This window comes from Drosophila takahashii, chromosome 3R (genome assembly GCF_030179915.1).
Source record: "Drosophila takahashii strain IR98-3 E-12201 chromosome 3R, DtakHiC1v2, whole genome shotgun sequence".
Classification (NCBI taxonomy): domain Eukaryota; kingdom Metazoa; phylum Arthropoda; class Insecta; order Diptera; family Drosophilidae; genus Drosophila; species Drosophila takahashii.
Window position 1 is genome coordinate 19,869,130 of NC_091681.1, and position 26,914 is coordinate 19,896,043.

Sequence of the window (26,914 nt, forward strand, 5' to 3'; positions counted from 1 at the left end):
TTTTTTAAACAGGTTTTCTTGGGAAAAGTAAAAGGAAATAGTTAAAATATGTCGTTGGCCCTAAAAATATGATAAACATTTGTGGGGTCTTTGGGTACTTGCAACCCTCAACTAATTGGAACTTGGCTTTGCAGATATATAGCTTGACTTTGGGACTTCAGTTCCCAGTCACCCTTTCGGAATTTTTTCCTTCTGCAGTAAAGCCCTTAAGTCTTTAGACTATCCATCTATCTGTCTCTTCTTTTCCTGATTTCTTTTTCCCCTTGCTGTCATGCGATATCTGCCAGCTAAAAAATTCTATTGCCACTCTTCTTTGATATATCTCAAATCCCAGCAATCTGTTTGCCAACCAACTGAAACCGAAGAAGATTTATGGTGTCTCAAAAAGGCAAAAAAAATAGCAAAAGTGAAACAAATTTTGTTGCCTAGGTGTCAAGTGGCGTATATAACAATTTGTAAATAATATTTTTTATTGAAATCCAAGACTTTTGACGGGCATTTTCGAACAGCAAACTGTTGCTATATCCTGTCAGCTCCTCGCAGGCGGTTTATAAATCACGGCGATGATGTCGTCGCTCGTCCTGACTAACTGGCTAGCTGAAGACATAATTAATTAGCTTTTAATGCTCCTGCTGCCGGGACACGAGATAAATCCGTAGCCAAGGAATGCCGCTGGCAGTTTGTTCCGCAGACTGCAGAATGAGAGAGAGAGTGCATTTAGTCAGACGGAAAATGATGCCGGGAAATGCCAAGGCAGCAGCCAGTGGTTGCTTGTGAATCTGACAGAAGGACCGACAGTCAGACAGACAGACATATATGCCGCATCCTTTGTAGACATTTCGTTAAAAGTTAGCACAGAGCACTGCCAACAATCAAATCAAAAGCAAACAATGGGCAAAAATGTAAGAAAACATAACCAGAGATAAGCGGCTTCAGCTCAGGCAAAAAAGATGGCGACAGACGGAAACGCAGACGGGCAAAGTAAAAAAAAAAAAAAATATATATAAAAAAAAAAACAGGACCTGGCCAAAAGGAACAAGAAACGCCGGGTGAAATGGGAGTGCAAATGTCGGCGTGTCCTTGTCCACGCCCTGGGTCCTGTTCGCTCTGCCCGACTGTGTTGTCTGCTGCAAATACCGCAACATGTACTCAAGCAGATAATGTTAAATACCACTCGAGAAGAGGACGTATAGCCAAAGCAAAGGCAAAGGCAAAGCCACCAGGCACCCGGCACCAGCGACAGCAAAGGAAGCAGCAAATCCATGGGCAACAAAAGACATAAGCGCTATAGCGGCTGCTCTTGGCCAGAACAGAACAGAACTCAACTCAACTGCGAGTCTGCAATTGGTATTTGGCGCAGAGAGCATGGGAACAGGTCTTAAACTGGGTACTACTAGTGGGACCCACGAATGGCGACTGGGGCTGGACGAGCAGTTAAAAGGACACCAGCAAAGGACACATGCAGAATGCGAAAAACGAAACCGAAAGCGGCGAATGCACTGAACCAAATAGAGGAAGCAATACTTTTTAAATTCGATTTATTGTTTGCTTTGAAAATATATTTTTAAATATATTAAAATGTTATCTATATTTTATTTGCTTATAAAACCAATAACTGCAGTTATGTGCTTTGTGCTTTGCCATTGCTTATAATCTCACAAAATATTTATTTTTAAAATCTAGTAACATTTGAAATCATGGAAAAGCAGGAACATCTTATTAAGAAATATTTATCAAATTTCCCTTTCAAAAATCTGAATTTTATATATTTATAAAATCTTTTAGTAAACCTTTTGTTTATTTATAATTGTTTATAATTTCGTGAGTGATCCTGGCTGAAGATTTTAGCCATTTTCTTGGCCAGTGTATGGCCGTCAGATCCTGGAGAACACCCAGTTCATTCGGCCTGTCCTGGCCAGTCAGACACATAAAGCGAAACAAAAGTTCAAAGACACGCCGAGCCGGAGAGACATTTCCGAGGCGGCTCCTCCAGCTGCTGCAGCTTCACTCAGTTAGCTGATTTTGTTGCCACTTCTGCCGCCGCTGCGCCTGAGCCGGAAAATTTAAGCGTAACATTAAATAATTTACAAACAAATGGCGCGACGTCGTCGTGTTCGGCTTAATCGCCGGAAGTACGCAAAAAACCCAACTTGAATGGGTATCCCGACCCTGGGTGGAATTTGCGGATGGTTGGGGGGAGGTAGAGCTACAGGGCCAGGGTCGTCGACGCATGTGCATGTGGCAGGCGAAGAAAATCAATAAAACGTGCGAGGATGCGGCGGTTTTGCTTTTTGCCACTTTTACTTTTGCGACGAGGAGTCGACTGCTGGCAGGACAAGCAGCTTCCGATGTCGTCCTGCAGCCTCCATTCTTCCTGCTTTGTCATTTGTTTGGCCTGCAGCTAAATTTGCCTGTCTATGTGGTACTCCTCTTACCTCCCAGACTTCCTTATTTCATCATCCTGGCCTCCCCTTTGTGCTCACAAACACACACTCACTTGCTCACAGGACTTAGGTGTGGCTCCTGGCAGCTGTTTCAGCTCTCGTCCTCTCTCTCTCTGTCTCTCTAGCTGTGCAGGCTACAAAGTGCAACAAACCGAATTGAAAATGGAAATTTGCAAAGCCACTCGCGTTTTGAATACTCTAAATAAAAGTAGTAACACCTTTTAAATGCCAAATAACTTCTCTAAAAACTATTAAAAAAATTAAAGTTTAATTATAAGCGAATTTTTATATTTACAATATTAATTTCAATAGAAGGGCATTTTCTAGCCCTGGTTTTCCAAAAAAAAAACCTTTTCATTCATGTTACATTTTTACAAAGACCGAATAAAATGGGTTTTTGGGGAAACGGAAGATTGCAGGCTTTAGGAATGGGACCTGACAAGCGTTAATCTCGAAATAAAATATTTGTTATGCACGGCATCGAAAGAGAAGGCTTCGCAGGACTAAAGGCGGGTGCAAATTCAACCACCAAAAATTCGTAGCATACTTAGGAGCTCACCAAGTCGTGAACTGCTTCTTGGGCTTTTTTCCTCTTTTTTTTTTGGTGTGTGAGAGTTGCTGATTATCTTTGGCGGCAAAGGCAAAAGCAAAAGGGACTTTCCATAGACTTTGCATAAATTTTCAACTGCACAAAAGTTTTCGAATACACTCAGACGCTCGAATGTTTTGGGATATCTTTTACTTCTAAGCTCTGGCAAATTGACAAAGAACTTCACTTGAGTCCGGAATTTTCTGTGGCTTCCTTTTTTTTTTGTTCAAGGGCCAGGTGTGTGTATTTATCCTGTCAATGTCTCGCAGTCGTCTCGCTATTTGCATATCAACTATGCGAAGAGCTGGGGGTGTGTGTAACACGCTAACATTCTGTTTGTATTTCATTAATATTTCAGAGGTGGCGTTGTTTGAAATCAAAACATAAATATTAACATACACGAATTGAAACGCTGTATCGCCGCCAGCGCATTTCCTGCCAACTTCACACACACATCGCAGCCAGGCCGCAAAAAAAATTCTGAGAACCCTAACCGAAAAAATATAGAACAGAGAAAAAAATATGATATAAATGCCGCCCGCAGAAACCGCAAACCAAACAACAAATACCCGACACACACAAAACACACGCCGAATAAAAATGTTCCAAAACTCTGGAACAAAACGTACAGCTGAAAATAAACGAGATTTAACCCGCTGCAATGCAAGGCAAATATTTTTGTATTTTTGTCTAGCACGAATTGGATTTGGTATTGGGATTGCGATTGGGATTGGAATTGTACATTTTCCAGGCGGCGATTCTGATTTGCTTGTTTTTCATTTAACACGCAAATATTTTGTGGCATGCAAACGATTTTGTTTCATAATTTTAAGCAAATACGGAAAACAGTGGCAGGGGGAATTGACAAGAAACACACAAGAGTTAATTATAAAAGTGATATTTATTATTTATCGGCGAGAGATAAGGCCAATTAAAGCTGGCAGATTTATGCGGCTTGTGATTGGAAAATCCGAATCAATTGAAAAATGAATAAATATTCAAAGTGGTATGTTGGCTTCGGGCTTTTAAATATTGTATGCTATTTTATAAACCATTTTTAATAAAACAATACCAGTTAATAAATGTACTAATTTCCTTTTATTATCTTCTCTTTCTAGGTAAGTGCCAGAAGCCTGAATCACCTCCTAAAATTGCAATCGATGTTCCATCAATGTTTACCTCGCTCTCTCTCTAACTGCACATCATCCAATCAAAGTTTGACATTCCTTCATCCAAACATTAGTTCATTACCCGCATTCAATCCTGCATACTTTCATGATTTCCATAATTTTTAATGTAGTTTAGAATTATGCCCATTCCCCTTAACATTCCCACTAACAATCCCAACCGGATAGGTAATATCTATGTGTGTGCCTCGCTCTGTTTATTGTAAGTCTCTGTGTGATTGTCGTTACAAATTGTGGTAAATATTTAAACATTTTCATTATCATTTCGCAGACAAGCGCTGGGAATCTGTCAGAGATTTGCCAAACCGCCAAAAACAATTTGTGTGCCTAATTAAAAATTTAAATTACATCAAATATAGGAGGCGGGAGGCGGGGCTGAACAATTTGTGCGTGTGACAAATTTGCTGGCGAACGAAGGCCGAGGCGAAGTTGCAGCCATTATGACATGCATTATGGTTAGGGGTTAGGTTAGGCGACAGAGGGGCGGAGGATATTCCGGAAGGACGAGGGACGAGGCAATATGCCACATGCTGCTGCCACACTAATTTGTGCGTTGTGCCAACTTGGGTGCGAAAAACACAGGGAGCGACGCCGCCAAAAACTTTTACCCAGTCGAGGGAAGGTCCTTGCCACGCCCACTGCCGCCCTGACCCGCATACCGCCCCCTCGTTGAGTGCAGAAATTAATTGCATTAGAAAAGTTACCCCAAAGTAGAGGCAGAAGGCAGGGAGAGCTGCACATGTGCCCGGGTAGCAAGTTGCGCTTATTTAAGTTTAGAAATGCCTTGGCAAAAGTTGCCACCTCCCCTTCCGAATTTCGCCGAACAAACGTTTGTCAGCAAACTTAATTTCTGAACTTTTGCCGAGGCAAATGGCAGGCAATCCCCAATTTCCACCCAGCCCCCAATTCGGTGCTTACAAAATGCTCGTCACCAACTTGAGCTGCGCTTTTTCAACGTCTTTCCGAGAATTCCCAGCCCAAGTCCCCAGTGCCCCGTGCCGAGTATATGTATATTTTAAAGGCGAAACTTGCCAGACGCACATTTTACATAAATGTTGCACTTAAATGCACATTTTGTCATAATGCTGCCCTGTCTTTGTCCCACCGTTGGGAACAGAAGTGCTTTCAAGGGGTTTCACTCAACTAACAAAAAAAAAACCAACTAAAAAACCAAGAAAATCCCAGCCTTTAAGCTGCCCCGGAACTTGGAACTTGGCAACAAAATTAAGATTCTTGTCTGGGCAAGTCTATAACAATTTTCAATAAATAACATTTTGTTTATTTTTGCCTGCAAAAATATTTCTCTCTCAAGGGTTAGAGGAAAAACTTTGTAACTGGAGGGCGAGAGCACTTTGTGCAGTGAAATGGAAATGAAAACTGTTGCCAAATGAAGGTAATGCAAGGGGTTTTTTTTATACATTCTATATATCCTTTTCTGAGTGCGTATGCGAGTGTGAGTGTGTGTTCATGTGTCGCTTGTTAGTGCAATTGCAATTGCTATTGCAATTGAAGAGAAACAAACGAGGCATTGCATCTGTCCCTGTCTTCTGTCTCCTTTGCCGAGTCACTTTGTATTGAAATTAGACACATTTCCGTTCAATGGAAAATGCCAACGGCTGCTGGCAACCCCTCATCCTTTTCCCCTTGATTTTTTGCCGCCCCTTTTGTTGAGCATTGATATGCTCACAGTACAGAGAAGGCCGCAAGAATAGAACTACAAACTTAGAGTTTTGCTAAATAAAAGTTTTAAAAAATCCGAAAATATCGATAAAACACATGCAAAGAAAATAATAAAAAAAATTTAGTGTATATTTAGTAATATTTTAAGTTCTTTTGCAGTAAAAAATGAAATTGATTTGTAATAAAATGTATTAAAAATTAGGGAGGGCCTTAAACTATATCTTTAGCAAGAAAGAATATATACAGTTCACAAAAACCTTTTAAATTTTAAAACTCCTATTACCTTGCCCTCTGCTGTAATATGCAGCCTTATGCACTTCGTTGCAGCTGCAAAGTATGCTATAGATTTTTGCTCGAGCGCCTCGCACATCCTGAGGTAACGGTAACGTAAACGGGTGTAACGAGTGGGTGGATGGGCGGCAGAGAGTGCGTGCTGTGGCTGAGGGGTAAGGGTGAGGGGTGAGGTGCAGCTGCCTGCCTGTCTGTCTGTCTGGCGACACTCGTTGACATTGGGGGCGACAATGCGTCAAGGCAGCCTTCCCTTCGACCGCCCACTCAACCCCCTTTCGACTCACTAATTTGCATATTTATGCAATTATACGCTACCTTTTGTGCCAGCCAACGTTTTTGTACGTACATCAACCCTTTTTCGGGACCCGAAACGCGAACCCAACCTCAACAGTTGGTCGCTGGCCCCGGGAAAACAGTCGCTGGAAAACACCGGCAGCGGCAAAGTCGTAGGCAGAGGCACAGGCACAGCATGTCACTTGTCACGCCAAACACGAACACGTTAAATGTCAACAATGAAGTGACGCAGCACGGCAACAGAGGGGTTAAGGCATACAGGCAGTAAGGGTTAAGGTGGGTGGCTCACTAGTTGGGTGGATGAGCGGTCATTGTCCCCTTGCGCGCCTACCAACTGAGACAACATCCGCAGCGGTTCGGATTTGAGAAACACTGAGGAAAACCAAATAAATTATGGATTTTAAAAAGGTTAAACAAATTTATTAAAATTTAAAAAAAGTAAACTTATTTTATATTCCAACTAAAGATTTTTTGAAGATCAATTTCCAGATATTAGTTCATTAAAAAACAGAACTAAAAACAAATGAGATCTTAAACTAAATTAAAATGTTGTTTTTTCGTATAGCAAAATATTTTCCAGTGCAGCACCCTTCAAACCCTTATCCCCAGTCCCTCCCCAACCGCCCCTCGTCTCCTGACATTTGACACTGTCACAGCGTTTAGTGATTTATTTGATGGTAACATGCGTCGCTGTTGTTGCCCTTCTAAAAAAAACTAGAAACAGGAAAAGGAAAATATTTCGGAACGTAGCAAACATTTTTGCTTAATTTTTGTTATTTCTATTTGCTTTTGTCGGTCGGGCGGAGATGATGGGTGCCCTCGTTCTATTAAATGCAAATGAAGTTATGAAAATTGCTCAGCAGCCCTCAAACCGCAGCATTGCTGCCGCGTGCCAGCCAAACAACAGAAAAAGGGTCCTGGCGATATCTTCAGCAAATGATCTCAATTTAAGGGGAGCGAGCATTATGAAAATTGCATAATTTCGCCATAAGGGTTGTGCCGCCCGCCACCCCTTACTAAGAACCCCGCCAATGGCACTTCAATTAGAGTAGCAAATAAAAACAAATATAAACAACATTTTGTGGCGGGTTCAAAGTTTGCACTCAAGGAGTCGCAGTGCTCCTTTTCAGACCTTCCCAATCCGACAAGTTTATAATCTCGCCGGGGAAACGGAAGACAAGATCTTGGCCCCGGCTTGTATGTCAACAGCTTTAATTCGGCCTTTCATTGGCTGCTATTGCTGCCGTTCGCTTTTCAATTACCAGCTCAATGGCTTCTGGGTAAAATCCTTGCAACAATGCCAGTATGCTGTGGCAGCCAAATAGTTGCACTTTTCCAAGGAGCCAACAGCGTCTGGCTGCCTCTTGCACTCCGCCCTCCGCAGCTCGCAGCTTCACAGCTTTTCAGCTTCAGCTTTTCAACTTTCAGCTTCATTGAGCATTGGACATTTATTGTTGCTGCGCATTAAGGCATTAGCAGGAGGTTGGCAGGAGGGATCGGGAGGGATATATAGAAGCACTAGAGGAGTGCAGGAGTGCCAGGAGTTATGAACGTATTTTTGACTTTGTTCGACACTTTTATTGCCCCAGTAGAGTGCAGCGTTTACATTAAAGTCGAACGCTGATTTTAATGTTTCCTAGCCATTTTAATGCATACGTAAAAATGTGCAATAATTTTTGAGTTATTGGAAAATTAAAATAAATATTACAAATTTATATATTCTCTAAATAAAAATGGTGGATTTAAATCTATTTAAAAATTATGAACTTTAATCCATATACAAATTTTGAGAAAGAAAACCTTTCACATGCTTTAAAGTGAATCAACTTTGACCCCCCATTATTGTTATTTTATTTATTTATTTAGCTGGTTAATTTCTTGCGGCATTTGCAAGGGGTCCTGGCCTTTTTTGATCCGTCTGCATAAACTTTTTGACAGCGAGAGCGAAGGGAGTTGGATATGATGAGTTTGCTGAGTGGGGTGGGCAAAAAAGGAGGAGCACATACAGCAAATTCCTTGCCTTGCCTTTGACTGACATGATTATAAGTTTGTCTGAGTCTGAGTCTGTTGCCATCCTGAGTCAGAGTCTCAGTCTGGATCTCGTCTCGGCACGTTAACTCAAACGAAACTAATTTAATGCGCTGCAAAAGTATTCAAACAATTGCACAAGGCGACGCCCAAAGTGAAAGCAGCTAAAGCCAAAGCAGTACAAAAAAGGAAAGCACGAGGAACACAAAAACTAAACTCAACTGAAAAGGAACAGAGATGGATCTGGGTGTTTTTATTTTTTTTCGGGGGATCCAGAACAACTCGTGCTCACATCAAACGAGCGAATTTCATTTGCCAGCCAGCGAAAAGGAAAAAGTTTTTGTCTTCCCCCGTTCTCTCACCGCTTTTTATATGTATTTATTTATTTCTTTTTTAGGAAATATACTTATGTATAGAAATTTCGTGTTCTCGTACTCCATGAAACAAATTCAATTGTTGGGGCGTGTGCGTGAGATGATGGAGCAAAAGGGGCGGGGGCGTGGCGCCGGGCGAGAGAATGCTAACAATTTTATTTATGTTTGCTTTGAACTTGTCTTCATTATTTGTCAACGACAACAGCCAGATGTTTTCCGATTAAATATTTTCCTCCGGATTGAACTCATTTGGATTAACACTTTAAAATGCACAAATAAAATAAATTAAATAAGGGGCTTTAATATTATCAAAAAATAGCCCACTTTGGGTTTACATTTTTCTCTGCTTGAAATTAAAATTAGCTTAGAAAGTTCTCCCCATCCAAACCACGGAAAGCCATTACTCACGAAAAACCATTAGAGCACCTTTAAGGCCCCAAACCCAGACATGAAATATTTGGGCACAAACTAAATACATTTGTGTTAATTTCCACACACACACAAAGGAGGGGGGTTGGGAAATGGCTGCCGAACCCTTTCTGCAAATTTGCATATGTGTGGCTGCCCCTTGAGCAGCGAGGGGAAGTGAAGAAGTATGAGCCACTCATACATCAAACTATTAAAAGCCTGGTGGAAAAGCCTCCAGGGCATCCCAACGCAGCCACAACAACCACCTTTGGCATTAGGAGGAGGAAAGCCCCGACCCCGATCCCGAGCCACACATCCTGAATGGATGGTGTGTCCTGGGTGTCCTTTCTGTCTTGCCGGCATTTGTCAAATGCTGTTGCGAGGCTTCAGCGCCCCATGGAAAAGTTTCCCCGCCTGCCAAAATAGCAACAGTTCTCCAGCAGCCGAAAAACTTACCACAAAACCCAGCATCTCCCCCTAAAAAGTTTAAGTATATTTGCGCTTAGATGGGAGGCGAAGTGGAGCGCCAGGTGCACATATTTACATATTTTTGGGTATACAATTTTTTGGTCTGGGCCCCTTGGATATTTGCGGGCAAATGATTTTAAGCCTTTTGCTTTGGCTTAGATTGTTTCTGGCTCCCCGGACGAAGCGAGCTGCTCACTAAATTAGTTTCATTTATCTACCGGCGGGCTCTCCGTAACGTTATTCCCTCACAAAAGTTTTCTAGATTGGAAGATTTCGTGTTTTTTTTTTTGTTAGGTTTTTGGCTCACGTAAATTTCCACAGCCGACCCAGACATCATAAACAATCCATGTGGCTATCATAAATTGCTTTTCTTTGGCCATTTCCCCACATTTTCTCAAATCCAAACAAAGTCTGGGTCATTTTTTACGGCAGCCCAGACAGAGGGAAGATGGAAGTTGAGATGGGGGAATAATGGGAAACTTTACCGGGGGTCTTAGGGGCAATTAAAATAAATTATGATGTGCAGATTTACGAAAATTAAGAGATTGTTTTTCCTGCCACTTAAAGCGAGGGCAAAGCCGGCAAAGTAAACTATGAAATTACGTAATAAAGGGAGCGCAGCAGAAGGGATAAGTGAAATCAACTTGCAGGTTAAGCGTCTCCGTCTCCTATCTGTGCAAAAGGATCCGGATCCTGGATCTGTGGAAGGAGGGCAACACGTGCTGTGGCCTCATCAGCAGTCAGAACACCTGACGCGACCCCCAAACACCCACACATTGGAATTAAGTGTGTGGATGGGGAAAGGGATTTGCCTGGTTTGCCTGGTTTGCCTGCTTTGCCCGGCTTGCCTTGGTTTTTCGAGGCGAATCCTGGCTCCTTGGGCAATCAAGAATTCAGGTCATGTGCATGTGAACTCAATTAAGCAGCACATAACTTACAAACCGGATTACAATCATCATCATCAACAACATCTGAGGGAGGGACCTTTGTGCCCCTGCCCCTTTCCCCTCGGAAGATCCATCCGCTCCTCTCGTTGTTTGTTTGGCATGCAAAGCAGTGGCCGTAACAGTTGGACCCTTGGATGCCTTCGGTGCCGTTTGCCTTTGACTTTTCACCAACGGAATATGTTGCTCATCCGCCCCGTTGTCCCGTTGCCCGGCGTAACCTTTTTCGGGTGCAAAACAATTTGCAACCATAAATTGTGGACCATTTTGGGGTAAGGTCAACAACAGCTGTCGATTGTCGAACTTATTTCGCATGTAGTGCAGGATATGAGAATTTTCACTTGAATAATTAATTGAACGTAACGGTTTTCCGGGGGGTGGGTGGGTGCTGCCCTGTCCATCTGTCGAACATTTGTGCCCCTTGTCTCCTGTCTTGTCTTGTGGCTCCTTTTCCCTTCTGTTAATTAAGCCATATACACCAGCAGCGACTCCTGCGGAATGAGGTTTCCACCATTTTGGGGTTGATTGCCACTGCCACTACCACTACTCAAATTCATTTTTTCATAAGCCGCTTTCGAGCGTCGCCGCCGCAACAGGCAAAACAACATTTAAGCCTTTTCGTGATAAGCATTTAAATAAATTAAATCCAAATCCGCTTTCGACCCCTTCTCTCCATTTTGCATTCTAACCGCATGCGAGAGCTCTAATGAAAAATAGCGAGAGTGCCGGGCATAAACAAACACAAACCGACGGCGACAAAGCCAAACAACAGGAACAAAAAACAGAAAGCAGAGAAAAAAAAAGATTGCAGGCGACATAAAGATTTGTCAACGTTGATAAACAACAACAAAGGCCAGAAATGCGACGCGACTGGATTGCCGCTATGTGCATGTGAGTTTGTCTGCTTTGTGGTAAATTTTCACTGCCCCCTTCCGAAGTGGGTGGAAAATCAGGGTGGCAGACTGGCGGGCGAACAAACAAAACCGAATCAAATGTGCAACTGTTGCGGCCAGTGTTGCTGCCTCAGCTGTCGCTTTGATGGAAAGTGTCAATCTGCCGATGAAGAGCAGCCAAATGACAAGTGTCAGGAGGTAAGGGATAATATGATCAAAAGGGTTACCCTGTACTAAATAAATATTGGGGAATTTACAATCATGAGGTAATACAACAAAATGACAAAAAATAAATCGCGTTAAAATCGGCTTTACCGATATCTCTCTCTCTCTCTCTGAGCATATCGAATTGAGGTGCTAACATATCAAGTGCAAAACATCAAATCGATCATCGTTTCACATCAAGGTTTTTTTGGGAGTGAATATAAATTATACAAATTAAATATTTATCCATAATCCAATAATTTATCTACCCCACAAAGCACCACCTACAGGGTATCAAAGAGTGTTTCGCTAGCCGCAAAATAGGTGCACTGTTAAGTATGCTATATTAATTTGCATTGTGCGGATTTGCAATTGATGCTCTTATTTCAATCCCGCTGTCTGCGGCCAAATGAATTCAGTTCAGCCAGAGTGTGAGTTTTAGATTGATGGGCGATGCGACATCGATGCCATTTTGGTGGCTCATTCGAATGGAATGTTTATTGTCGGCTTTGTTTGCCGATCAAATTCTTTTCTAAGCAGCATTTATCGCCTAACCACTCCACTCTACTCCACTCCGAAGCACACACCATCAATTCAATCAGAATTCTGTCACACAGCGTCCACCGACCATCGTATCGTTGCATACGTTGCCATTAGAGATAATCACTTTTGCATTTTTAATGCCCCGCCCCGGACACACGGACATAAAATGAAATTGCAATTGCCAGAGCGCCAATAGCTTTGATAAGCCATAATCATTGCGATTCTGCAAGTGAGACGGGATAGGGAAATTAGCATAATAAATGCAAGTCGTGGCTCCATAAAATTTTATTAATTTGCCAGCCATCGCACGGTGCACACAAAAACGAGGCACTCAAGGGCTTAACAGATTTACAGCTCACAAAAAGCCAAAGCCATAAATACGGCGATGCAAAAAAGCGTGCAAAAGTGCACTAAAAGCAGACAATGACTCATGGGCGGCGAATGGGGGAGGGGAACTCTCTTGTGTATGCCACTTTCTAGGTCAGCCAATTGGCAAGTGCACTAAAAGCCAAACAGCCGGCGAGCAAACGGACAGATAGTTGTCAAGCGGCCGTCGACGTTTCGGCAAGGTATGCCAAAGGGGCGTGTCCAGCCCATCGTCACCCCTTTCGGCCGCCCCTTTTACTTACACCCCCTCCCCTCCCCAGCACCTTGCACCTTGTGCGCCGGCTGTCAACAGTGTCTAACGGGTTGCCCTGGGCCAAGCTGACAAGTGTGTACGCCTCACAGATGGCTGGCAGATTGCGATTTCTGGGTGCAGACAGTGCACTTAACAAAAAGTCGCATAATATGCAAATTATGGGATCTAAATGTAGTTCATGAGCTTATTTAAAGATCACAGAAAAATTTAAAAAGCAAAGATCCTTTATTTCGGACATTAAATGAATAAGATTGAATTAAATCATTTTATTTAAAATAATTTGTAAAATATTAAAAATCCTAATAAAATCTTAAGTAAGTTTGATATAATCAATGAAATCTTCAATACTTTAAATTAAATTATATAATTTAAAATTAGTATTCCAAAAATAAAAAATTACATAAAAAATGTAAGAAAAGTGATAAAATTTACCTAAAAAAGGGAAATGAAATATTTACCTAGTTTTTATGGAATTTTACCTAAACTATTGTTTAATTAATGATTAATAACGGTTTCTTGTTTAGGTGTAAATTTACAGTCTTGTCTGATTTCCTTCTCGTAAAGTGAATATTTAATGACTTCATCATTTAAAGATTTCCACCTTTTTTCTCGCAGTGTGCCCCCTCGGAGAGCAGCATGTATGCACTTTTCGGCACAAAAACATGGGCAGACATTGTGTCTGGGCCCGTGTTTTTGGCTGGCTTCATTAGGAAGAAGGGTGCACTTGTCTGTTGTCTGTCTGTTGACTGCCGACTGTTTCTGCTTTCTGCCTTGTATTCCTGCCGTTTCCACTTTTCCACTGCCAAAGTGCCAACAGCCAACTGCCTGCTGTCTTTCTGTTTGCCATTTGCTGCTCTGCCCGCTCCTCCTGCCCCCGAGAACACAAACTATTTACGTTGACGCATACTGGGACACAGAACGCCCACTTGGGCACACCCAACTTGAACCTACACATCACCTACATACATCTCCTCCTTTGTTACCCACTCAAAAGTTCAATGTACGCGCTTTTGTTTCACAAAAAAAAGAACTGAAAAAAAATTAAGAAAAAAAGGAAATTGTTGTAGGCCAAACGTTGCCATTTTCTTTTCTCATTTTCCGCGGCTTTCAACGCCGCACACAATCTGCGATGTCACGCCCACTTTTGGCCCAATGCCAGGGCAAAGTTGGTCTTTGGGTCGCCGTGACTTGCAGCTGATAAAAAATTAAGCATAGTTTTAGGCCAGCAAGTGCTGATTCTGCTCCTGCCACAGCCACTTTTCCTCCTACTTTTGCTTCCACTTCCACTGACTTGATGAAGAAAGTTTTATTGCTCGGGGCCCGGAGTCTGCACAAGTCCATTTGCCTTTTTAATTTTAAACAAATATTTTGCCAAAGCGTTTTTATGCTCCGCTGTTCTCTGCCCCCTTTTCTTATTTTTTGGTTTTATTAAAATGTTGACAGCTTATTTGGCGGCAAAAGTTTTTCGCTTTCTTTGGCTAATGATAATGAAATTATGCTGAGATTAGGAATCTAGCCGGGAACTTCAAGGAGAGTAGAATTTTTCTAGATATTTAAAAATATTTTTAGGTACTTCAAAATAGTTTCTTAAACAATTAAAAATAATTTTAAAATAACAAAATTTTTTCAAAAGTTTTTCCTGTCCCCTGACATTTTTAAAAATATTTAATACGAATAGATAAAATTCTAGGAAAGAATTTGGTTCTCAAAACTTTCCTAACATTTTCCATACAAAATGCAAAGCATTTCAAACGTGTTAGATTTACTGCCAGCGTAATTGTATATATTTTTTATGGGGTGCACATCAAACAATGCAAATTGATTGCGGGCAAAGGAAACGCGTAAATTTGGGCAAATATTACTGTCAGTCAAACGGCAAGGAATCAGGTTTTCTCGGGGATGGAATGGGCCTGATCCTGATCCGCCCTGAGCCGCAGCCAAAGTCTTGCCACATGCCTGCGCATACCAAGTGGGTGAGTTTGTTGAAGGAGGATGGGTTGTGGCAACATGGCCATATGTGCGGCATAATGAGGAATCCCAGCGAAGGCAAGTCGTGCATGCAGTCGCCGCATCTGACAGCAAATCAATTCATATGCCCGGCCAGAAACCACCGAGGAGGATAGGATAGGATAATATAGGATAGGATAGGAGTGGGCGAATAAATTCATCAAAACGACGGGCCCATTGTTGTGGGCGGTTAACAACTGCAAATATGACTCGGGGGTGCCGTGGCGCACAATCGTTATACTTATACACAATGTCTAAACGGATTCTCCCCGACAATGGACAATGACCGAAGGCGGAACTTAATCCATTTTGTCTTTTGCTTTTTACTCAGACAAATGAAGTCAATTGGATTGCGAAGCGAGGCGATGCGACTGGCCACCGCATCAAAGTAAATTGTTTTAAGCATTCCGAGTTGATGCCATGGATTAGCATCGGTGGGTGAAATGACAAAGGCGGCGGCGCCTTAACGAATCCAATCCCCCATTGCAGTTTCTTGGCCCGAACTTTGAACCCTCGTCCTCGGCCACATTTATTACACACGCTCATTTGTTTCTCGTCCGCCGGAGCAGCTGTCATATTAAGCAACTTTGACCATTCGAGTGGCCACGCTCGAGATAGAAATCTTTTTTGTTCATTTCATTTTATGTCCACTATGACGACGAGGCCCACGCACACACGCATTTTCGGCAATTTCCTGGCCTTCTCTCGGCCATTTTTGCCCCCAACCACCCGTGTCTGCTGTCTGACCAATGCCTCAATTTGACATTGATGTGCCAAATGTGGAAATTTTCCTTCACTGGTCAAGCTGGGAAAGCAAAAATAAAAAAGGGAAAATAATAGTGATGAAAAGTTGTGGGTTCAAAGGCGAATGTTTAAATACACTTTCCATTTAGGATTTACTCGTTAATTCTGCATAGGCAATCTTAAAAACTTAAATAAATGTACAAAAATGTTTTCTTCTTGTAATGCATTTTAGAGTCATTATATTAAACCAATTAATATACCGTTTTATCCTTTGGAACCTGTCATGAATACTCCTTATAAAGTGTATATTGCGAACCCTCTCGTAAGCTGAGAGAAACTGTAACGGCTAAAGGCTGTTGAAATGTAATTTGGCAAAATATTTGGGTGCTATCCTCGCTTGACTTTGGTTTCGTGTGTTCCACCCAAATGAAACTCAATCTGTCAGTCGCTCCGTCTCTGTCTGTCGCCGTCCGTCTCTGTCTGTCTGGCCTGCCAGTCATGTTGCCACCCCCACACAACCCACTTTCCATGGCCTTTCAAGGCCTACAAGGCCCCCTTTCAACCCACCTCCTCGTACGTGCGTTACTCATTTTGGCACTTTCTCATGTCGTCAGTCGCTTTGCCTTTTACTCATTCGCACAGCAACGCCTACACATATTCATACGGATTGTTTTTCCCCATTTTTACCCAATTCCCTTATTTTTTTCCGCTCCTGTGGCAGATTAGTCTATGTACTTTTGGTGTTTCTGCTACGTTCTTTTTTTTTCTGAGTTTGCTTCTCTGTTCGATTGTGCATTTAATGCCAATTTGCTGTGTTGTTGGTGGAGGTGGCAACCCTGTGACTAATGTTTGTCTTCAAACGAAATGAAATCAATCATGGGCAGACGATTGAAAGAAGGCTCAAGAGCTTAGTTCGTATAATTAGCTCAGTTTTTCTTTCGTTTTTTATACAAATAAAAGTAATTTCTGGATAAATACAAATATTTTTTGGTTTACGTAATTTCTTTGTCATTCATAAATTCTCAGCTGATTTAATTGCCTTTTTAATAGCCCTTCTACTTTGTCTGTTTCACCTAAAATTATGAATCATTCCCAGTCTAGACATAATGAGAAATATTCATGCTCTAATCTCCCTTTCAATGGCAAACCCCTGAAAATCAGCTGTCCATTTGCAAACTCATTTACAATTAAAACAACATTAATTTTGCTCTAATATGACCTCAAGCATTCGGCGTCTGTCTGTCTGTCCGAAAATTTAAATTGCCAGAGCAACACAAGAACAACAAATGATTGTCCATCCTGGAACCGCCCCCATCATTGTGTATAAATGCCGCAAAAAAGTAATTAAATTACGCTGCAAACCAAACCCCAAAACCGAAGCCAAGCCAGAAAACCGTAGAACCCCAGGAAAACTTAAAATGCCCCGCCCACGCAACAAGCGTTTAGCCACGCCCACTCTCTGCGCCCCCTTTGGGAAAGGCAGCTCCTGCTGTGTGCGAAAATTTCGCATAATTGCGTCAGGCGAGCGCATAAATTGCCAAAGACAAGCGGCCTGGGGGCACGTGCGTATCTGGAACCGATGGGGGAATCCATAGAAGAGTATATAGAGTGGGAAGGGGGGAGGTGGGTGCAGCAATCAAACGCTGCACTTTGCGTGCGCATATGTCAAATGAAACGGCTCCAGTTCCCCCAGACATCCTTCATCCACCCACTGAGTGCAAAAGGACTCGCTGCGCTGGCTGGCACATTGTCCTGGGCATTGCATGGCTGTCACTCCAAACTGATAAAGGGGAAAATAAGAGACATAGAGGGCGAGTGCCATGCATTTTGCCAACTTAAATTATATTAAGTATGAAATATTATGCTAATTATGGCTGATTTCATTCCATTTGAAGCACAAAAGAACACGAACCCACACGGCAGAGACAATGCAAATGAATTACAATTAAATGGCAGGGAAAATGGAAATGAAATGAGAATGGAAATTGAAATGTAATGCCAGTCGTTTGACTCATCCTACTCCTTCTCCTCCAGAGTATTTTTGTGCCCTGCAGCCGTCTGACTTGTGCACTTTCATGTGAAACGCGGCGTATGCGTAATTTTTGCCTTTTTTCGCATACGAACGAATTGCCAACCCTTTGACAATTTCCACGCACTCCAGCTTGCTTTTTATATATTTGAAATGATTTTTCCATCACTTACAAATGAGAAATTAAATTATTTGCTGCTAATGTATAATGTATGTGCCAGCAGCGGAAAAGCAGCAGCAGCAGGAGTGAAAATGTGTGGAAAAGCCCCCCGCCCTTAGCGGGGCGGAAATGATACAGCAAAAGAGCCGAAAGGGCAGCCATCTGAAGATGAAATTTGTGCGCCGTGTGTCGCGTGGAAAACTAAAACTCATTTCTGGCAAATTAAACTTAAATGTGCCACGTTTTGGATGGAATGGAAGATGCCAAGCGAAATGAGTTGAATCCGGAAGAGGAAGGGGGTGGAAAATGGGGTTGTAGGGGGTGGTGTGTCGTGTGTGTGCTGTGCGAGCATCTCGAATGTGAAAATTAAAAGGCATTTCCGCAGAATGTCAGCGTCATATTGTAAAACATGAGTATTTAATTAGAAAATACTTTTAGGCAGCTACCTCAATATCGTCCTCTCTTTCTGGCACAGCATACACGTGGCAAAAAAAAAGTAAAAGATTAAATAATTAAAGACTTTCAAAAGATATGAATATACATTCTATAAATTTATATGAAATATGTCAGGAAATGATTTAAGAAAGTTTAAGTAATACCTTCTTTTGATCTTATTTTGATTAATTTATTTTAATTTCAATTACCAAATATTTTATCACTTGGTATACTTTTTCTTTCCGTGCATCCCTCTCGTTTCGTTTCGCTGTGTCGATACATGTGCCTGGCTAATGAATTCCTCCAGGAAGAGTTCGCCCAAGTTTTGTGCTTTTTAACAACTTAACATAGTTTTGGTCTCGAGTCTCGAGTTTGTTGCCTGCTCATGTAAGGTTGTAAGTACAAAATAGCATTTTCCTTAATGGAAAACCTCCGCTGCCTAGGCTCACAACTTTGCATGTATGCGGGATATTAACACGGAAAAACCAACAGCCAAAACAGCGAACTACAAGCTCAAATGGTGTTGGCTGAAAGTGCCGGCCAAGAAGAGGTCGTCAGCGGGGGGTTCAAAGGGCAAGGATAAGGACAAGGACGACGGCGATGACGATGATGATGATGATGAGGAGGCGGACTGTGAGGACTGTGTGGCGATGATGATGATAACGATGATGGCTGTGTTAATGGCCAGGCATTATTCAGGGCCTCATTCCCAGATTGTCACACAGCGATAGGCGAAGGCGTGTGTGTGTGTGAGAGTGAGTGTATCTAGATTTCAGGCTGATGGGGGGTTAAAAGGAGGCCCAATGTCCACTGGCCATGTCAAAACTCATTTGCCGTTAACGAGCAGCCATTGTGCTTATAAAAGGATTATTTACAAATCACTGACTTTCAAAAATTGTCAACTGCAGGGCAAATGCCAGTGGACCTTAACCCCCCTTTAGCCCCACAAACTGGCCGCTTTGATGTACAATTTATGGAATTAACCCTTAAGTGCTCGCCGGCATCAGACAGCAGCCGTGGATCAACGCTCCAGTTGATTTCTTTCAGCTGATTGCGGCTGAAACGGAAACGGATCTGCCCTTGCCCTTTCCCAGCCCCACAATTCAATTCAATCCAATCCATCCATCCATCTAACAACAATTGTGACTTGCAAATAGATTTTGCGATTTACAATTTGCAATTGATGGCAGTTGACCAACCGGCCAACTTAAGAAGGGAGCAAACTTAAAGAGGCTGAAGCTCCCCTTAATTGAAGCCCTTTGTTTGCCCTGTGGTCACTCTAATTGGTGTTTGCATGTGGCTCTCGAAGACTTGTGTAAACACGAGATTCTGGCTGACCAGCAGCGGAAAGGAATCCTCCTCCTGACTGCTTACCCACCTCCTCCTCCTGAGCTTCTTTTGTAATTTTGCGTGCGTTGTGTTTGCTCATTAAACGGATTTAGCCAGGCGCAGATTCGGATGAAATCGCATTGGTTGTGTTCGATTCTGAATGCTCTTTAGTATGGTAAAAAAATAGAGAAGTTTTTAGCAAACTCTAACTAAATTTTAATTATTTGTTAATTAGAACAAAATATATTTTTAGTTTGATCCGTAATAAAAGTTTATTTTCAGACATATTATTTTATTACACCCAAAAAAAACTTTATATTAAACGATGATCGATTTGATGTTAAGTGATATCGACTTTGACGTGACAAAGGCCATTTCGAAATAAATTAAGCGCTATCCCGCTTTATTTTCACTTACATTGCTTCATTCTCTCTTTTTCGAAGTCATAGAATCTCTGAGAGAGATTTCGGTAATAACGAAAAGCGTATGCAATACCAGAATTTTACCTTGCGCATATCGATTTTACCATCAAAAGCACGTCGCGTGTTTGAATTTTTTTGTTTTAATTTTGATGTTCCTGAGAATTTCAAGGTATTTTCTTATACCCTTCCCAGTCGGCTTTATTATTCGCCCCTCGACAGACGTCATCAATTAGCAGGCCGCAAGTCGAGTGGCTGGCCAAGTTTGCGGAAAAAATTGACAACTAGGGAGTGGGAGTGCGAGTGTTTCGACCAGGCCTAATGAGCAAACCAAAACAGACGGCGTGGCCTTAACGCCACTTGCGAAATCACATGTCAAAAGTTATTAGCCCGGCGTGTAATTTGTGCCGGGCTGATTACCACCGCAATGTACATGAAACAAATAAACAAAGTCATTTGGCTTGGCTAGCGGGAATAACAGGATTCGTTGCCAAGAAGATGGGATGTTCAGTAGCTTGTGTAGCTGCTGCTGTCATTGCCAAAATCCTGGGCCAAAGTTTGTGCTAGCTTCGCCCCTCCTCGATTCATGCTGTCAATATCGTGGCAACATATTTCCTCGCTTAATATTTTTTTGCCACATCCCATTTTTACCCTGGCTCCTGTGCTGTCGCTATTTCAGTTGCTGTTACTGTCTGCGAGGACGTGAGGGCGTTAAACTCATACATCACTTTATCCAGCATCCAATGTCCTGGGACTTTGGCAGGCTCCCTAACTAACTGCCTCGCCTCGCATCGCCTCGCCTGCTGTTTGTCTTGGTCTGGCGCGTTTTTCTCGCACCGCGATGTGTGTCAAGAGTTGCCAATAAAGCGGCAACGGCAGCCGCTTCCCCATTCGCTATTCTCAACCCGATCCTGCTCCTGCTCCTGCAGAGAAGCTATTGAAAATAAATTTATAACGCATACGTCATGTGAGCCAAGACAGAGTTCGCAGTTTATTGCATTTGTCGCTGGCATTGCAAAACTTCAATAAATTATTTTATTGCGACAGTTATTTTGCTTGCTTTGCCCTCTCCCGGTTGGTTTTTATGAATTTGTTCAGCTCACAACACACATATAACCATGAGCATAAGTACGATATATCTATATCGAAATCCATCTGGCAGGAGCAAACTTTCTGTCAGTTGGCATTTTCGTTCATTTGGCACTCAAGTCTTTGGCAGCAAAATTGCAAATGACTTTATGAATTTGCTGTTACGACTTGGACAAGCTCCGATGACCTTTGTAGGGTGGAAAGCGCGATATGGTATGGAATATATGTAGTAATAATCAACCTTATACCGAGATGAAATTGATTCCGCATGGGGCATAAACTCGGAATTGCATAATAAATTGCTGCATGAGCATAATGAATTGTTGAAAGATGGTTTTTTATTTTGTAGGAAAAGGAAAAACCAAACTGAGTCAGTTTATAGGGCGTAACATGTTGATTGATGCGAAGGCAGCAGGCTCTCTGATCCGATCATTTTGCGGCCATATCAAGTCCCTCAGCCCTCAGTCCCATTTCAATCGAGCATTAAACACACTTTGTCAGTCATAAAGGGCCAAAACACTTTCGTTCCCCTTCATCAAAAGTTGACACTTTGCGAGTTAACCTTTAATGAAAAGGCCAAACAAGCCAGCAGCCTGGAGGGCTCATTGTGAAATTACCCAAAGAGTAAAGAGGGCGAAAACGACAGGAAAAAATAAGTAAATGGAACTCTGGCTGGTAGTAGTAATATGGCCGAGGGCCATGAAACTCACTCTCCCTCCTCCTCCACTGCCGGCATCTCCTAGTCAAAGAGGCAATAAGTAGCAAAAATTACGCTAAACGTGGCAATTTCCTCGCAAATTGCACAATATATATATACAAAGCGAGTTCTTATGCCCTACGCATGTCTGGGCCGTAAGTCCTTCGTCTACTCAATTTAACTATGGAGAGAAAAATATTATAGAGGTTGGAGGTGAGACAAGAAATACCCTACGATATCAAAAGAACTAAAAACAATAAAAGAGACAGTTTAAAAATTTAAATAAAATATTAAAAGGCATAGCCCTCTCACCCAATTAGGGTCACAAATTGCTGATAAAATTCTACTTAAGGCTGCGAGAAAAGGGTATAATAAGGCCCATAGAGCTCCGTGCCAGGTATTTTTCATCCGTCAAAGTACAACGCACCCATAACTGGCGCTCTGCAGATGCCCGGGTAAAATCCGCGGCCAGGTGGCAAGCTGAAGCCTGTCAATTTCCACATGGCGCCACATGAGGTGGGTAAAATGGGGCACAAATTGGGGGCATGGCGGGAATCGGGGCGATATTTTAATGCGTGTCATATTTGATTGATGCCAGCGCAGCACAGAGCGGAGCCGTGGAACAATGTCAAGCGTTTAACATTGCCCCGAGCGCCACTCAAAATGTCAAGGCAGTGGGGTTGACCCAACTCCATTTTTAAACCCCCCATTTACCGTCATTTCCGCTCTTTTTTCGCCCTGCAAAATTGCCCCTGCAGGTATGCAATGAAAAAGTGCGTAAGGGAAACCCATTGTTCCTTTCTGTGTGTGAGTGAGTAAGTGACTGTGCACGAGTGTGAGTGCCTCTGTTTTGTGTAATTTAACATGGCAGTTTGTTAACAATTTTATCAGGCCCGAGATGTTTCGCCTACCGAATAAGGGAAATCGCTTCGAGAGCAGTAAACACACAAGTCGAGTGTGTGTGTGGGTGGCATAATTTATGCCCAGACTAAGTGCATTATGTTTTGGTACCCAGAGCTTTTAGTTACCCTCCCCCTTACCAGCCCCTGAGGCAGACTCAATTATTTGTGGCAATTGGCAGCGGCAGTTGGCGCAACTAATTTGACTTGAGCGTCGAATTGTAGGCAAACAGGCAAACACATAAGCTCGAACATATAGGCATTTATTTAATTATGGCACGAGGTACACAATAACACAAATCTGACTTGGAAGAAAATACATTTCTACATAAAAAAAATTATATCAATTATATACTCTCTACAATAAATATTTAAAGAAAAATCAAAATTCTATTAACTTAAGCCTAATACATATAAAATGATATTTAGATGTTTCCTTATCATCTTCCTGCTTTGGAACCCTTTTTTCCTTCTGTGCCAGTTTAACCCGTAGTTAAGTTATGGCTGCTGTTGATTAACCGGATAAGCGAATTAACCCCTTGAATTATTAACCCGGTGACTAGCCCAACCGCTAACCCCAACCCCAACGCCAACATCAATGTAGCATCATTAACCGCTCAGACTCTGTGCATTCACCACTCTGTCTCTCACCCGATATTCATCTAATTAGCCCCACTGTAACCTCCGCACCCTCTAGCATTCATCCCCACCACCTACACAAAAAACTCACTCTGCCAAAATAGAAAAAAGAATACTTGGCCAAGTGCTTTACCGTTCTCTGCTGCTCGTTTCTCGATCTTTTGCAGGATGGACAACGCGGCCATTTAGAGGGCCTGGCATCCGTCTATTGCGAGCTGCTAATGGCTCCCTTTGGGGACATTTTGGCGGCTCTCGAGCAGGCGCGCCAGGCGGCCTGGGCGGAGCGGAGTCCGCTGCACAGTACCGCCCAGTTAGTGGGCGGCGTGGGAGGAGGAGGCGGTGGGGCTGGCGGCAGCACGGGCAGCGGCAGCGGCGGTGCGGCCAGCGGTGGCAGCGGCGGGAGCAGCGGCGTTCTGCACCACCGCCAGCAGCACGGCCATCGCGGCCATTCGATGCACGGCGCCGGTCTGCCCAATAGTCATAGCCAGCCCATTTATGTGCCCGGAAAGTACTCGGTATGTATGATGACGACCCGGAACCATCCACCCAACCAACCACCCAATCTTCCCGCCTCCTTAATCACCAAGAATACAAAAAAAATAACAAAATTAGAATGACTCCATTAGCGGCCCCCTAAGGAAAATATTTACAAAATCAACAGAAAGAAGTACTTTTCAAAAAAGAAAAAATTGATGTTGGCGTTGCTTAAAAAAATAACTGAGAAAAAACCATTAAGCATCTATCCGAATAAATTTATTTAATTGTGTGTTAAGAATTGTGTAAATATTTTTTGCTTGCTTGCGTTCTCCACTTTCACTTGCATGTTGTAGCTGTGTGTTTTATTTCCCCTTGAAAAGTAACCAATTAAAATGACTAATTTGGACTCCCAACTTTTACAGCCCTCGAGTTGCTTGTCGGACAAGGAGGAGGATGAGATCTACGGATTTGGCTATGGCGTCTTTGCACCCCGAGTGGCAAGAGGCGGGCTAACGCAACAGCAGCAGCTGCTGCAACAGCAGACGCTGCAGACGCAGCAGAGCATACAGCAGCAGCAGCAGCAGATGCAACAGCAGCACCAGCAGCAGCAACAGTTACCTATTGTGCCAGGCCAACAGCAGCAGGCGGGAAATGGGCCGCATCAGCATCAGACTCTGCCGCCGAATGTCGCCCATTTGAACTTTGTGCAGCAAAAGTGAGTACAGGATTTAAATAATCCAAAGTCCCCTTATTTGAATCTTAATGCTTATACAAATTCGCTTTTATACAGCTGCCTGAGTCCGCGCTCTGCTTATTTTTATGAATTTCCACCGACAGCTGGTAAGTTGAATGAGAAAAAGCCACAGAAAGTACAGTTCCTAACCTTGCAGAGGATTTCTAAAGCCTTCATGAAAAGGTGATAAGCTTTTGCACTCAACGCGATAGTCAAAGAAGAATTTTATTATTTAAACATAACTAAAATCCTGGGAAGTGAATGAAAGTGTTATAAATTATAGTGTCAACTATGTTAATTTATTCAAACTTACAAAAAAAAAACATAACAAAAGGTTCTATATTTCTAAGAAAAATTTTTATAATAACAAGTTTTAAGCAGGAAAACTAGTACTTTATTTATTTAACGAAATATAATTCCTTTTTAAAATGTAGACCTTAATTTTGGTATTGGCATTATCTTGCTTATTTATTTAGTTTAAAAAGTAATTTAAACTCTAAAGTTATAGACCCCCCTGCAAGGTTAAGGGTCTGCGAGAAAAAAAGAGAATATGTAAATCAGCCGCCGACTTGAATTCCCTTCACTAATTCAATTTCTCTCCTTTTTCCAACGACTTTTCCCCCGCGACTTTCAGAGGGTCGCGAGACAAAGAAACGCACCACACTGGCCCGATTGCTGAAAGGCTTGAAGACTGTCAATCGACGGGATCGGAACAATCAACAAAATGGCGCCCAGGCCAGGGTAAGTAAAGTACTCCCTCAATACTTTTATACCAGAATTTTCTCCTCAACTCCTCCCTATAAACTGAAACTCATTTTCGCGCTTCGTTTTATGACCGCAAGCAAATTGTTTGTCCTGTCCCGCAACTTTTGTGTCCCCAGCCTTTCATTTGAATCAACTGCTGCGGTAATTCTTTCAATTTATTTGCTCGCATTTCGTTTGGTTTCCATTCCTTTCCTTTCCTTTGCTCGAATTTCCTTCTTCTAGGCTGCTTCTGCTGCCATTTTATGACTTTCTGCGTCTTGACTTGAATATTCCGCAGTGTTCTGTGTAGTATACTTAATCTTGGCCCTGGGGACATGTAAATTTTTATGCGCGCAGCGCTTCTCCCCTCCATTTTTTTTTTTGCCCAGCTGAAAAGGTTAAAAATGTTTTGCCAGCGGCCATGTCTACATTGCCACTTCTCATCCTGGCTGCAGCAGTGGCAACAGCAGCGGCTTCCTGCCTCCCCCCTCGCAAGTTGTTGTACACTCGCTTTATCTGCGCCGCTCACAAAGGATTCATTCAGCGCCTTTGATTAGAGCAACCTTTGGGGAAAAGCATCTCGGGATCGGGACGGAGACGGTGGTCCTGGAACATCTGGAACAGCAGAGGCACTATTCTTGAGCCTGGCAATGAAACTGGTGGCCAGGAGCAGAGATAACGTGGAACAGGACGGCGACGCTGCTCATAAATAAGCAAGGACATGCATAAATTTTTCACAAGCAGCACAGAAAAGAATAAATAAAGCAGGGGAGAGAAACAGCTGAAAAAAAAGCGAGAAAAAAAATATAAATAATAAACTGCCGAGGGGAAAAGGCGGAGAAAAGCCAGGAGCCGGTGCCGCCGGTACACAGATAAGCGCAGGAAATGACTAAGGATATGTGCCTAAGTAGCGGCATCCTACTCAACGGCCGAGGCCTTTCAAAATATAATTAAACAGCACTCACCTGCGCCATGCGTTCGCTCGTTCGTTTGCTCTCCCACCTGATTTGCTATTTATGATAAGAAAACAAACGCATTAAACAGCTCGGGTCGAGCCGAGAATAAGGGTCGAAGGGTGACCCTAACCTGACCCTTGACTCGTTATTAATTAAAAATTAAAGCCCCGCTGAAAGGTGTGAAATATAAAATGGCGTCCTAATGGCGATAAAGCACGATGCTGGCCTGGCCCCCTTTCAAGGAGTCCTTGATTTACGAGCACCCCTTTCCCCTCAATACCATCTACCCTCCATCCCTTCCTTGCCTAACCTTTGTGCATACTTGAGAAAGTTAATAAGCCAGGCGATTGAAGGCGAAGGCAGGCCTGCAATTGAAAGCCTGCAAATGAATTTAAAACTTTGCCCCAAATTGATTCTCTTCTTTCTGGATTCTCTTGCAGGCGGCCAACGATCGTCTGAGGCACTTTCAAATGATAAACGGCGGCGCCGGCGGACAGCAGCACAGTTTCGAGGAGACAATCCACAGGGTGAGTACAATAAAAAGCTGAATGCACTGATAAGCAAAATGGA

The 26,914-nt window shown here is 42.7% G+C and overlaps 1 protein-coding gene across 6 annotated transcripts in view; it reads left to right on the forward strand.

Moving 5' to 3' along the window:
* Positions 1-26,914, forward strand: part of LOC108064435 (Shal K[+] channel interacting protein) — a 166,997-nt gene that overhangs the window by 115,295 nt on the left and 24,788 nt on the right. For 4 of the 6 annotated variants that reach the window (XM_044394310.2, XM_044394311.2, XM_044394312.2 and 1 more), the window contains exons 5-9: positions 23,602-23,949; positions 24,334-24,626; positions 24,702-24,751; positions 25,279-25,385; positions 26,785-26,871. In XM_044394310.2, the coding sequence (XP_044250245.1) occupies positions 23,602-23,949; positions 24,334-24,626; positions 24,702-24,751; positions 25,279-25,385; positions 26,785-26,871 (885 nt within the window). Of the gene's footprint in view, positions 1-4,151; positions 4,346-23,601; positions 23,950-24,333; positions 24,627-24,701; positions 24,752-25,278; positions 25,386-26,784; positions 26,872-26,914 lie in introns of those variants that run through there. The other 2 variants (XM_044394314.2, XM_044394315.2) reach the window with 2 other exon arrangements.